Genomic DNA, 14,692 nt, shown 5'->3' on the forward strand with positions numbered 1-14,692 from the left:
ATTGCTGCTTCGCGCCCGCCATCAATGGCCGGCTCACCACGTTGGCTAGGCAGAGCCGCCTGGTCCAGCGAGAGGTGATCGCACCCACTTCCCGCTTGCCCGGCTTCCTCTTTTGCCCGCAGGGCTCTCCGGGTCCCGCGTCCCCCGAGGGGATCCCCAAAACGCGATGTTAAAAGGTGTTGAGGAACAGCGAGCTCTCACTCAACACCTTGTCGCTGCAAATCACCAACCGGAAGTCCGCCCGAGATCACAGCATTTTAAATCAACTGCAATTCGATTATATTTTACATTTTTAAATCTGAAAAATTGGACTTTCAGCTTTACCACACTATGTATTATAGTAAATCTAACAAGAAGTGCCCATATCCATTTGTTATGGGATTTCTGCTTGATTTGATTGAAACTTTAAGGTCAGTTAATATTTTATCAAATAATCTTCATGATTATCATCTGCACTAAGCGTAATCTTTTTATTGACCTGTGTAAATATATTGTGACATTTGCAACCAATGTTTGCTTAAAAGACATATTGGATAGTTAAATGATCAGAGACAGATACAGTATTTTTATGTTTAAAATTCTGGAAACCTTCAGAATTTTATTCCATGCCTATAAGTAGATTGGCTCCTAGGTTACAGCAGTACTGTCTTGTCTCTTAAGCTTATGTGTTGTTTTACAGTGGTCCAATTACCTAATCAGAAAAAGGCTTACGGATTTCATCAATTCCCCTACCCTATACCATTACATATTGGTAACTTCCTTTAACGTAGAAGATAACTTCTTTAAACTAAATTTGTTCATATCAGTAATAATTTTCCCTTTTGTATGGTCAAGATAACTTTGTTTTCTGTACATTAAAAATGTACAAAAAAGATATGTATAATTTTTAAAAAACTTAAGTTAATTTAAGTTAAGATGGTCCCTTATGATGTAGCCTTGGCCTCAGAAATGGTGTCTGGGATTGCTGGTTCTTTAGCTTTACTTTATCATAAAAAAGTTGGTACTTACTTAAATGAAGAAAAGGATACCATTTCACTGAAGTATGAAACAGTGATTGACATGTTTTCTACCTCTATTACTCTGAGACATGAAAGAACCAGTATTAAAATCAATATGTGAACTGACACTATCCTGTTCTTACCTCTTTATGTGTTAGATTTCTCATCTAGTTATACACAATTAGTTCAAGAGGACAGGACAGGATTTCTTCTCGAAGGTTTTTCCACAACAATCCTTTGAGTTTAGGTTCCAGGGTCACCCAAGAAGTTTGGCTTGACCCTGGATCTCCTCAGATTTAGCCCACCAGTTTAACCCTCACACCAAATTAATATGGTCCAGATTTCAACTTCTAGGTTGCTTTGCTTTTGCCATTATATTTATATTTTTTTAGAAAAGTTTTTTATTTTTTTTTCAACATAAACACACACAAACTAACAAATAATACATTTTTTCTGAACAGATGTTTGGCCAAGTCAAAATTTGTACAGCTTTTAGTTTTCTCCAACACAATTTATATATTTCATTTTTTGCCATAATATTCTTTCTCTCTAATTTTTTATTTTCCTTCTGTTTCTTCTGGTATATAACTAATATTACCATTCGCCCTAATCACTAATCTTGGTCAGTTTTTCTTTTGCCCCCATCCCATTACTTTTTCCAAATTAAAACCCTTTAATTTAAAGGATTTCATTTTTCTAAAACCTAATCCTAACTCTAAATCATCTTATTCAAACAATTTCCCATTGCTCCCTTTTCACAGGGAGCATAATATAGTTTCAAATATTTTCCCTAGATTCCATTATTCCAATTATAGATATTAATATTCATACAATTTCACATATATAACCCTTTCCTTCCCTCTTTTCCATTTCTTTCCTTTATCAGCTTATCCAAATGCAACAATCAAATATATTACTACAATTCATTTAAGTATATAACATTAAAGTCATTCATTTCTATTTCTCAATTCCAATTGTTTTTTTAAAAATAAACTCAATTTTCCATTGCTTTTTCAAATGTATGTACTATCTACACCTCTTCATAATAAACCAGAATCATAATCAGTAATATTTCTCCCTCTTAAAAGTTAATTTCAGTTACTGCTAACAGTGTCTCTCTTCATGTTAAACAGTAATCAAAATCAATTTTCATCTTTTTCCTTTCCCTTCTCCTCTTATTTAATAATCCATTAATCCCTTTTCACAATACAATTTCAAATGCTTTAGCTGAATTCCATTGTTACAATTAAAGACATTCCAAGTATTTCAATCACATATATTAAACTTACTACAATTCATTTATAATTATAGATCTTACTTCAATTCATTTATAGTTCTAAATATAAAACATATTTTCCCTTTTCCTTTCCATTAACTACTCCTTTCTCCCTTTCTCCCTTTCTCCCATTTTCTTATTTTCTTATTTCCTTCCTTTTTTCTCCTAATTTTAAAGTCCCTTATTCTCCTAATTTGCCCTGTATTTCCATCTGCTCTGCTCCTTTTTCCCCTTTTCTCCTTTCTTATTTTCCCACTGTTGATCCCAGTGTAATCATTTGAATTTTTTGTGTTTTGTCTCTTCCCCTCTTCTTTCTCTCCTTGTCTCTTTCCACCCTCTCTATTTTTGTCATTGTTAATCCCAATGTAATCTTTAAAGTTCACCTTTGTTCCTAATCTCTTCCCCTTTCCTTTTCTTCCCTTTGTTTCCTTTTTCCAATTAATTTTCTCCTAGCTCCTCTCTTTTTTTCATTGTTACTCCCCACATGATCATTTGATTTTTCATAATCAATGTCTTTATCTTCAGTGTTAATTTCTTGCTTCTCATTCATAGTTTCTTTATCCACTTGGGTATGTTCTAATTCATCAGGTTTAGGTTTTCCATGCATCATTATAATCATTTCATTTAATTCCAATTTAAATGATATACGCATCATTTCAATTAGTTCCTGTGCCATTTTGTTGTTTCTGAGTTGTCGTTGTTCGAATTTTAAGTTTTATTATAATCCCCTTCTTTGGTTGTTGAGATCAAACAGCTTAAAAGAAAACAAATCCTCCTCAAAAGCTCCCACCACTCTTATCATTTTAAAAAGTTTTTTTTTCCAAAATACAAGTTAACCATTGCAATGTTTTTTTCTGCTTGTGGATGTCTGTCTCCAATCCATAATTCCAAACAGCAAACTAAAAAAATATCCATTTTATTTATTAAATCCACATTGCCAATATTTGCCAATTTCCATCTTCTTCTTCTTAATTTTGTATTCCCCAAATCCAATTTAAAATCCAGTTCCAAATCCAATTAAAAGACTTCTGTTACAGGGCTTTAGTTTTAAGTTTTTCTTTGTTCTTCCTTCAATGGTCAAAATTTTTAAAGTTATTTCCAGTCCTCTTCACAGCTATTTCAGGTTGTTTCTTCTAATAATTATCTCCACTCACATTCTAATCAAGTTCCATTTCGGGTTTTAACACTTTAAAATCCGCTTTGTTCTTCTCTCTCCGTTAACATTCCCCCATGCCTATTAACTGCTGTTTCTTCACTGGGGCACTTTTTAACAATTTAGAAATATTTCTTTTTTACCTGTGATCTGGCAATCACTCACCCGGTACCAGTACTCCATCCAAATCATCGCTCCTGCTCAAAACTTAGTCTGGTTGCCCCGGCTTTATGGCCACTGCCCCCACCGCCATTTCAAAGAGTTTCCTCTGACCTCTGAGGAACTTGCTTGTTCCTCTTGGTCGTCCAAGGTGCCTCTCCTTCTTCTCCATCCCTACAGGACAGATCTGGTCTGAAGACCTCCCGACAGCGGTTTGTCAGCCTGGAATTTTGCAAGGCTCATTGGAGCCTGCTAATTCCCGACTGTCTCGCTGCAATGCTTCCAGTTGAATCGCCATTATATTGATGAAACTCTGTTATGTTTGTATATTATATTCCAAAAAGTCTAATTCCAGAGCAGAAATAAAGAACAATATAATCTCACAGAGAGGAAAGAAATGTAATGGAACTCTATAAATGCGATAAAAGTAGCCTGGAGCCAAACTCATTAAAAGACAAGCAGGATCTGCTTGCAGCATAAGACCCAGGTTTATTTCCAAGTTCACTGTTCAACATCATTAAAAATATATCAGTAATTTAAACTTCCTTCCCAATTATTTTTTAAATCAGAGTAAGCTTTTTATCATTAAGATTAGTAAACAGTTCCTTTGGGACATTTCTGTTTAATTTCAGGATACAGCCAAACCAATGTGCAATTGTGTGATGGCTTCCTAACTTGAGAAATTTTGCAAACAATAATTCTTGAACTCTTTCTATTCAAGAGTTAGGATCCCAGATTTTACGGTAATAACAGATTTTTACTTTGGCTCTTGGTAAACTTCCTGAAAAGGGAGGGGTGGGAAATATTTCCTTCTTGTTAATCCTATTTCCTAGCAAATATATTGTAGGTAATAATGGAAGGCATTTGCAGCTTTTCCTACAGAACTTACAGAAATGTTAATTGTAATAAGTCTCATCCCATTTTACATACTCTGAGGCTTACCAAACCTGCTGCCAAATTCTGATTTGTCCTGTTCTAGTGAAAATTCCATATGCCTTTGGCTACATGAGACAGCTCCTTAGCCAGCTGGTTTGGGATGTCTCAGGAAAGTAGCAAATTGTTAGTTAATTTTTTAATTGTATTTTTATACCGAGGGAATATTGCCTGTGGGGATTTCTGAAGTGCCAAAATAATTTATCAGTCTTGGATACCATGATAGAATGTTTCAGTTCTATTCATGCATTTCCTAATTGCATCTTTTATCTTTCAAACCTAAAATCTCAGCCCTCTTGAACTATATGCCAGTCATGTAACCAGCGGCACTCATATACCAAATATTGGAGGATTTTACCAGAAGAATAAAGGTAGTTTTATTTATCTGGAAAAACTGAGGTTTTAACTAGCAATGAACATCTATGTGTCTATTCTGGATTTTCAGACTGACAAGAAAACACTTGAGGAATCAGGCAAAGTTGGCAGCCTTTAGATTTTTGCCACAATGGGACATTTAAATCAATTATATCATTCAGATATCTAAGCCTCAAAGTACATAATATATTTAATAAGTCTTAGAAGTTAATAAAGATGATATTTGTTGACTCCAAATGTCAAACTCTGCAGCAGAAACAATTATATATTTTTAAAAAAAACTTTGCGTACATTTTGCGCTGTCTCCGAGCGATTGTGCACTCCGGCCCCCAATGCGTGACTCGTGTCCTGGGTTGTGTAGAGCCTCAGGCCCAGGGTCCGCGGCTGATGTTATGTAATGCCAGGTCGGTGGTTAATAAGGCCCCCCTCATCTGTGATCTTATTTTGGAGGGGGTGCAGACCTGGCAGGTATTACGGAGACCTGGTTGGGCCAAGAGGGGGGGGTCCCCCTCGTAGAGATGTGCCCGCCAAGTTTCCGTGCATTTCATCAGCCAAGGGCCCAGGGGAGGGGTGGGGGAGTGGCGGTGATCATTAGGGAGAGTCTTTGTCCGAGGGAGACCACTGTTCCTCAGATAGCCGGATGTGAGTCCCTTTGTGTGAAGTGGGGCCGTGCGGTGCAGATGGGTTTGCTGACTACATACCTGGCTCCCTGCCACGTGGCAGCGACCCTACCCGAGCTACTCGACGTCATTGCCGGGGTGGCGGTCGATACCCCCAGACTTATTGTCATGGGGGATTTCAACCTCCCATCCGCAGGTGAGGCGTCAGAGGTGGCTCGGGAATTCATGGCTTCCATGACGGCCTTGGACCTAACCCAGTTAGTTCAAGGCCCCACTCACATAGGGGGACACACTCTGGACCTGATTTTTATCTCTGGTCAGTGGTTGAATGATCTTGGTAGAGGGGACCTAGATATTAAACCCTTGTCATGGACAGATCATTCACTCCTTCAACTAGACTTTCCTACCACCTGCCCCCACCACAGGGAGACGGAACCGACCAGATGGTTCCGTCCCAGGCGCCTGATGGATCCCGAAAGGTTCCTGACGGAGCTTGGGCCGTTTCCTGAGATCTAACACACGACTCGACTGAAGAGCTGGTGGCCACCTGGGAAAGGGCGGCCGCTGGAGCTTTGGACCGCGTCGTGCCTTTGTGGCCTCTGACCCGATGCCGATCTCAATTAGCTCCTTGGTTCTCTGAGGAGCTGAGAGAGATGAAGCGTCGGAAAAGATGCCTAGAGAGCATTTGGAGGACTAGTCAATCCGATTCCGACCGGACACAGGTGAGGTCTTATGTCAAGACCTACCTAGTGGCGATAAAAGCGGCAAAATCTAACCATTTTTCCGCTCTTATCGCATCTGCAGAGAACCGCCCAGCTGCCCTGTTTAGGGTGACCCACTCCCTTCTTCGGGGGGGAGTGCAGAAAGATCCCTTGCAGGGTCGTGCTGAGGATTTTGTGCAATTCCTGCATGATAAAGTCGCTCGGATTCGGGATGGCTTGGACTCCGATTGGATGAGTCCACGGGAGGAGACTGGGGCAGGTCTTGAGAATGTTATCTGGGAGGAGTTTGATCCTGTGACTCCCGAGGATGTGGACAGGGTTCTGGGTAAGATTAGTGCCGCCACGTGTTTATTGGACCCGTGTCCCTCCTGGTTGGTACTGGCCTCCCGGGAGGTTACACGAGGCTGGCTCCAGGGGATTATAGGTGCTTCTCTGGGTGAGGGTGCCTTTCCTGATGCCTTGAAAGAGGCGGTAGTGAGGCCCCTCCTCACGAAGCCTTCCCTGGACCCGGCTGAATTAGCCAACTATCGTCCAGTCTCCAACCTTCGTTTTGTGGCGAAGGTTGTTGAGAGCGTGGTGGCACGACAACTTCCCCGGCACCTGGATGAAGCTATCTATCTAGACCCGTACCAGTCGGGCTTCAGGCAGGGGTACAGCACAGAAACGGCATTGGTCGCGTTGGTGGATGATCTCTGGAGGGCTCGGGACAGGGGTTGTTCCTCTGTCCTAGTGCTATTAGATCTCTCAGCGGCTTTTGATACCATCGACCATGGTATCATGCTGCAGCGGTTGAGGGGGTTAGGAATAGGGGGCACCATTTTGCGGTGGTTCTCCTCCTTCCTCTCCGACCGCTCGCAGTTCGTGTTGGCAGGGGGGCAGAGGTCGACCTCGAGGCGTCTCGCATGGGGAGTGCCGCAAGGGTCGGTCCTCTCGCCCCTCCTGTTCAACATTTATGTGAAGCCGCTGGGTGAGATCATCCGTGGTTTTGGGGTGAAGTGCCATCTGTACGCTGATGATACTCAGCTGTACATCTCCACCCCAGACCACCCCAACGATGCCCTTGATGTGATGTCCCGCTGCCTGGAGGCCGTGCGGGTCTGGATGGGGAGAAACAGGCTCAGACTCAACCCCTCCAAGACCAAGTGGCTGTGGCTTCCGGCGCCCCGATATAGTCAGCAGGTGCCATCGCTGACTATTGGGCATGAATCTCTGCCCCCCACAGAGAGGGCTCGCAATCTGGGTGTCCTCCTGGGCGCGCGGCTGTCTTTAGAAGAGCATATGACGGCCGTGGCCAGGGGGGCCTTTTATCAGGTTCGCCTGATTCGCCAGTTGCAGCCCTTTCTGGATCGGGACGCCTTGCGCACAGTCACTCATGCCCTTGTTACTTCCCGGTTGGACTATTGTAATGCTCTCTACATGGGGCTCCCCTTGAAGAGCACTCGGAGGCTCCAACTGGTCCAGAATGCGGCCGCGCGGGTGGTTATGGGCGCAACCCGTTATGCCCATGTGACACCCCTCCTGCGCGAGCTGCACTGGCTCCCGGTGGTCTTCCGGGTGCGATTCAAGGTGTTGGTTACCACCTTTAAAGCGCTCCATGGCATAAGACCCGGGTACCTCCGAGACCGTCTTCTGCCACCAATAGCCTCCCACCGACCAGTTCGTTCCCACAGAGAGGGTCTCCTCAGGGTGCCATCAGCCAAGTTATGTCGGCTGGCGACGCCCAGGGGGAGGGCCTTCTCTGTGGGAGCCCCAGCCCTGTGGAACGAACTGCCCCCGGAAATTCGTAAGATCTCCGACCTCCGGGTGTTTCGCTGCGCATTGAAGACCCTGTTGTTCCGCCAGGCCGGACTATCAACACAATAGTTTTAAATTGGGGTATTTAAATTTATTGGGGTTTTAAATTTGAGCCACTTATTTAATTATTTTAAATTTTATATCATTGTTTTGTCTGTGTTTTTAAATAGGCTGTACACCGCCCTGAGTCCTTCGGGAGAAGGGCGGTATAGAAATAAAATTATTATTATTATTATTATTATTATTATTATTATTATTATTATTATTATTATTATTATTTTATCTTTCAGTTTGAAATTGCTTAATACAGAATAAGTTTTTTCCCGTTTAATGTAATGTTCCCTCACAAGGTGAAGGGAACCTCTGAATGACTCCTTTTGACAGCTGGTGTAGCAAATGTTTATTGATAGATGGACTTTAAATCATGTGTGTCTATTTATGTGTTAACTAAAATAGTATTTCTCCAATGTGGAGATTGTCACATGGGTCTGACAGCAACTTCCAGCAACTCAGCCAATAATATGCAGGTGGAAGAAAGCAGATCTGAAAAACCATGATTGAGCAATAATTCCATACTGAATAAAATGGAGCATATTAATGTAAAAAGATACCAGCAATCCAGACAATAAATTTTTGAATAGATTAATTGGAGACAAAAGCATTTACTGCTTTAAAGATAGATTACAAAAGTTAAGATACTAGAAAAAAATAATAAACTTCTGATTAAAAATTGGTTAGAATTCTCAAGATAAAATACTGCTTAATTCAATTATTCGGCAGGGTAATCAGCTCAAATATTAAATATTGTTTTACTCAAAGTCATTTCTCTGTGCCACAGCTACCATTTAATTAGAGCAGGGGTCCCCAACCTCCAGGCTGCAGCCTGTTTGAAACTGGGTCACAGGAGAAATAGGCAAGCCACTACACGCGCAAAGCTCCACTTACACAAGTGGTACGTGCATGTGTGTGAAGCTTCACTTGTGCAAGCGGAGGCACTTGGGCTTGCATGTGAAACTTCACTCGCCAAGCAGAGGGAGTTTGTGCTCGTGCACAAACCTCCATTTGTTCGAGCGGAGAGAGCTTGCACTCATGTGCGAAGCTCCATTTGCATGAATGGAGCTACACGCGTGAGTGTTCTCCACACAAATAGAGCTTTGTGCATGAGCACAGGCACTCTCTGCTCAAGTGCCCTCTGCTCATGTGAGTTGAGCTTGCATGCAAGCACAAGTATCTGCCACTCACACGAGTGGAGCTTTGCAAGCATAAGTACCCTCCCACTTGTGTGTGAAGCTCCATTTGCACAAGTAAGGTGTGTGTGTGTGCACCACACGCAAAAATGGAGCTGTGTGCATGCCAGGCCATGCCTGGATGCCAAGCTAGGAACCGTTGCATTAAATTAATGGTTAATGTTGACATAATCACACTTTGATGAGTATGATTTAATGATATATGCTCTTGTTGATGTTGTTTAGTACTTCTGCTATTTTGGAGGCAGAAATACGGACTTTTAGACAAAAAAGTGGTTTCCTGTTTTTTGTTTTGAAGACCTAGAAAATGGTTATCAAGAATGCAATTTTGAATACAGCTGGATTTTGCTAATCTACAAAAAATCTTTCTTCCTGGAAGTCAATCCTCATCTCAGTTCTGTTTTCCATACTACCTAAATGAGGAAAGGGGTAGAAGAAAACTGCTTCCCTGTACAATAGCAAGAGGAAACAAGAAAGCAGCTGCTTCCTTCTATACAGTACATGGAAGAACTGCTGCCTCAAGGAGAGAAAATCTTCCCAAAACATCTTTCTGAGATATTCTGGCTTTCTGAGCCAGATCATGGAATTGGATAAGTGCCCCATCTCTGCTTTAAAAGAGTGGTGCCACAAATCTGTTCATCTTCTTCAGTTCCAGTATAGATCAACAAAGCTAAAGTGAGCTTTGGGAAGTTATTTTATATAAAAATGTTGTAGATACATGAAATGTAGAATAATTCCACATTTTAAAAGTCTAGATCAGTTTATATAAAAATTGGAGTACAATATTTTTTAAAAGCTGCATTCAATCCAAAAATTAAAACACAAAAACATCAGATCTTAGAGCCCAGAGGTTGTATAGGACATTGCTTAGTGCCTTTAGAACTTCAAGAAGGAATTAAATGGCTTTAACAAAAAACCCAAAGCCAAGATATTTGCTGTTGAAAGTGAATTGGAAACTGGAATATTATCTTAATGTTCAAAAAGGTTGATTGGCGATAGAAGCCAAGATATTTAGATCAGTAATATTTACCAAACAACATAATTCCCATAAAACGTGCTATAAATACTGTCTTGGCAACTATAGGACTTACCCTCCTACTAGATATCACTTTTTTTAAAGAAATGGATGGAGTGGACAAGCTGCAAAGCAAGTTTCGTCAATTTATTTACAAGACTACCTTTGGGTTGTATGTAAATCCATAAGCATTTTTAGACAATAAAATTAGTGAATGGCCAGGGTTCAGAATTGTTTGAAAGTATGGCCATATCCCTGGAATAAAAGATAGATTTACTTTGGAATAAAAGAGAACACTTTATAAGTTTTAGAGGGTGAAGAATAAACTCATTGGAATTTTATGAGAATTTTTGTGACATGTTCTTAAAATCCCAAATATGCTCTCCGCCTTAAAAGATTACCTAAATTTCTGTTCTGCTACAGAGTTTCTACTGAATGGTTCTATTTAAGATTCTGCTAATGTGGAGAAGATATTATACAATTCATTGTCTGTGACGGGTCACCAACCTTTCGGACCTCAGGAACACTTAAATTCATAATTTTAAATCCAGCGGACCATTAATATGAATTCAGCATGCCACTTGCTGAAGCGCCTGGACTCCCAGTGATAGGATGGGGGCCTTCAGGCATTCTCTCTCTCCCACTCTCTCTTTCTCCCTCTCTTTCTCTCATCTCTCTCCCCACTTTCTCTCCCTTTCTCCCCCCTCTCTTTCTCTCTCCCCCTCTCTTTCTTATCTTTCTCTGTCTCTCTCTTTCTCTCTCTCTCTCCCCCTCTCTTTCTCTCTCTCCCCCTCTTTCTGTCTCATCTCCCCCCTCTCTCTTTGTCTTTCTCTTTCTCACCTCTCTCCGCACTCTTTCATCTCTCTCATCTCTCTCCCCCTTTCTTTCTCTCTCTCCCCCACTCTTTCTGTCTCATCTCTCCCCTTCTCTCTCTCTCCCTCTCCCCCCTCTCATCTCTCTCTCCCCCCTTTCTCTTTGTTTTTCTCTCTCTCATCTCTCTCTACCCCCCCCCCGTCTGTCTGTCTGCCTCTCTCTCATCTTTCTTTCTCTCTCTCTCTCTCTCTCTCTCTCTCATTCTGATTCTCTGGCGCTCTCTGGGTCTCGCGGGTGCTTCTTCGGCCTTTGTTGGTGCTGGATGCACGACCTGCTCTCTCTCCCCCATTGTGAAGCACGCTAAATTTAACTGTGCTGCAAGAGCAACAGGCAGGCCATGGAGGCACCAACAGCAGCAGCGAAGAGAAACGGGCAGGCCAGGCCAGTGTCTCAGGGCTGAGAGGAAGTCATATGTCTCCCCAAGAGACTGAGCCACACAGAGCACCAACAAGGGCCAGAAGAAATGCCCGCAAGACCCACCAATAGATGAAGCTTCGCTCCTGGTCTGAAACATGGAAGCAAATCTCCATTCCCCGCCCTTCCCTTCTCAGGCCAGGCAAAGAATGACTGGGAGGGCAAGGGGCTGGGACAGCCAGTGGTGGGTTCAGCCGACAGGAAGCCACAGCAGGGGGAAGAAAAAGCCTCGGGTTGCTGACACCCGTTGCTTTGGCCCACCTATGCTGCCACATACACCCCTTGCACCATTACCTCATTCCAGCTGGTGAGTGCTGCGCTACTCCTTGCACGTTGCATCTCCTGCAAAGTTGCAAGTTGCACATAGCTCCCTCTACGGCAGAGATTTCCAGCCCCACCATGAGCTGCCTGGCCGGTCCCATATTCCAGAGCTCTAGTCACAGGACTGGCCATTGGTCATCCCGGAGCAGCTTGGGAGCGCTGCAGACCACCAAAATTTTCTCGTGGATCACCAGTGGTCCATGGACCACTGGTTGGTGACTTCTGGTCTATGATATATTTCTGTAGCTTTACTCAGCTATGCCATTTAGAATATTTACCCAAATATAAACTAACATAACCTTTAATGAAGATATCAGCTTTAATGAAATGACCTGCATTTTAAATTCTGCTCAGAAACCTGAACTGACATTCTTGGATCCATGTTGTAATTGCAAGAAAGCTTTTTATGCACCTTTATTCCTTCAAAATGGCATTGTATGTTGCAGATCGATGATGGATGGGTAGATGGATGGATGGATGGACGGATATCTTAATACAATTTGCTCTAATTTCATAGTAATTTTCAGAACACACTAAGATGAGAATTGAGATAAGCACCATTTCAGAGGCACTTTAATCAAGCAATTTAAGTGCCTAGAACTATGTTATATTTATATGGAAACTTTTGTCTTACAGAAAGCCTATGCATTTGCTCATCTATCAATTGCTTTTTCTGTTTACAGAAGAATAAATGTCAAATTTCAGCTTGTATTGTATGTATGACGAGGGATAGGCTTCTAATTATTGTTAGCAGCCTGCTGGATGGCAGGCTAGCATGTTTCTTGTGTATTCCTCTTTTTTCTCACATAGATATTAATTCTTTGTATTAAATTGTATAAGTGATGTGAAATTGAAAAACAATTCAGAAAATAAAGTTTGATTTTAGTTCCAATTACAAATACAAACTGCTCTTCTCCTAACTTTTAAGCATGAAGATCAAGACAAAGCATGCTCAATTTAAATTAAATTTGAACTAAAATGAATGGTATATTTTGAGCACATTATACTCACCAATATATTCACTCTTGAGCCATTTGTTTCAGTGTGCAATCCTTTATTACATGGTCAAAGTAGATTGGCTCCAAGATATTCCTCTTCAAAATGAACCTGAAGAAGTATCAAAATATGAGACAGATATTGGAAACTTTATGCTTTTGGAAACTTTCCTTCCCTCTCTAAACTCTTTTCTACTGAAAACATTCTTTCTCAGCAGCAGTATACCATCAAGTTACAGTTAATGAAATGTTTTCTTTCTGTTTCTTGTACTGTTTAATTACCCTGTTTTCTTTAGAAGCGTCATAAATCTATTTACAAATGTCACAACACTATTAATTGATTTTTTGACTCTGATCTTTTTGTAAGATGTTTCTGATATAATCCAAGTAATGTTTGAGTATCGCAAGTCCAGTTAGACATTTTATTGCTTAATTACATTAATTTCTAATTCTGATACCATCTTTAATTAATATGACAGAATTCTCTGACAAGAAGTTGTCCACTTGCTAATGATTCTTCAGCTCGGAGTGGTGCCCGATTCCACAGCTCTTATGACAAAAGATATGTCATCAAAACTATAACAAGTGAAGATGTAGCAGAAATGCACAATATACTGAAGAAATACCACCAGGTAATTCATTATTTGCTTTGAGAATGAGATAGTTGTAATTATACTTCATTGATAAAATTAAGAAATGGGCATTGCAACTTAGATTTATTTTTCTTGAATTTATCATTTGTTGTATATTGTAATACACATGGTTTTAAAAAAATCCTTCAAAATCATCTAGAAGTTTTGTTAAAATTTTAATCTTATTCTGTATTAAAATGAATCTATGCTGAATAATAGTTATGCATTTATTTACTTATGTTGGCTTCTTGTATAGTAGTTGAAAAGATACCCTGAATGTTTCTTAGCAAGCATTTGTCAAAATTACCTCATTAAAATTGAAATCTATACATTCTTCTGTTATTAGAACAATGATGAAAGGTTTGGAAGGAAGAAAAATTATCTTGACAATTATCTGATTAGGCCCAAGAATAAAATCTTCACATATTGACTTTGGGCAGGCTGGGTGAGGATGTGAGGTATATTCCAAAACTTGCAAATGGAATTAGGCTTATGAGTAGATACAGTGAACATCAGGTGACATTGTATTTCAGGGGTGTCAAACTCCAGCCCGCAGAATGCTTAGATCTTGCCCGCAAGGCCGCCCTGGAAACAGCAAAAGACTGGTCCATACTGCCTCTGCCAGCGAAAATGGAGTTCAGGAGGGCCACGTGTGGCTCTCCTAGGCTCTGTTTTTGGCCATAATGGCCCCCTGCAGTCCTCTGCCAGTAAAAATGGAGTTCTAGAGGGCCAGATGCAATCCTCATTAGCTCTGTTTTTGCTGGCAGAGGCACTGCAGGCTGGTCCTTTCACCTTTTCCAGGGCAACCCCATGGACCAAATCTAAGCACCCCATTTTTTTATTATTATTATTATTATTAAATTTCTATACCACCCTTCTCCCGAAGGACTCAGGGCGGTGAACAGCCAGAAGATAAAACACAGGAAATACAAAATCTAAAATAAATTAAAACAAATTAAATAATTTAGGCTGAATTTTAAAATACCCCATAATTAAACAAATTAAAAATTTATGTTTAAAATTTAAATTTAAAAGAGGAGATGATTTAGGCCAGGCCAGCTTGATGAAATAAAAACGTTTTAAGCGCGCGACGGCAGGATCCAGCCTGCAGACCTTGAATTTGATAACTCTCATCTACACCAGGAGTCCCCAACCCCGGGCCATG

At 41.0% G+C, this 14,692-nt stretch overlaps 1 protein-coding gene across 3 annotated transcripts in view; it reads left to right on the top strand.

Annotated features, from left to right (window-relative positions):
* The window catches only part of PIP4K2A (phosphatidylinositol-5-phosphate 4-kinase type 2 alpha), an 82,083-nt gene that overhangs the window by 48,497 nt on the left and 18,894 nt on the right, over nt 1-14,692 (top strand). For all 3 annotated transcript variants that reach the window (XM_034402132.3, XM_087892812.1, XM_060685019.2), the window contains exon 4: nt 13,375-13,527. In XM_034402132.3, coding sequence (XP_034258023.2) covers nt 13,375-13,527 — 153 coding nt within the window. The remainder of the gene's footprint in view (nt 1-13,374; nt 13,528-14,692) is intronic.

The sequence above is a fragment of the Pantherophis guttatus genome, chromosome 4 (assembly GCF_059756535.1).
Source record: "Pantherophis guttatus breed Tessera chromosome 4, ASM5975653v1, whole genome shotgun sequence".
Lineage (NCBI taxonomy): Eukaryota > Metazoa > Chordata > Lepidosauria > Squamata > Colubridae > Pantherophis > Pantherophis guttatus.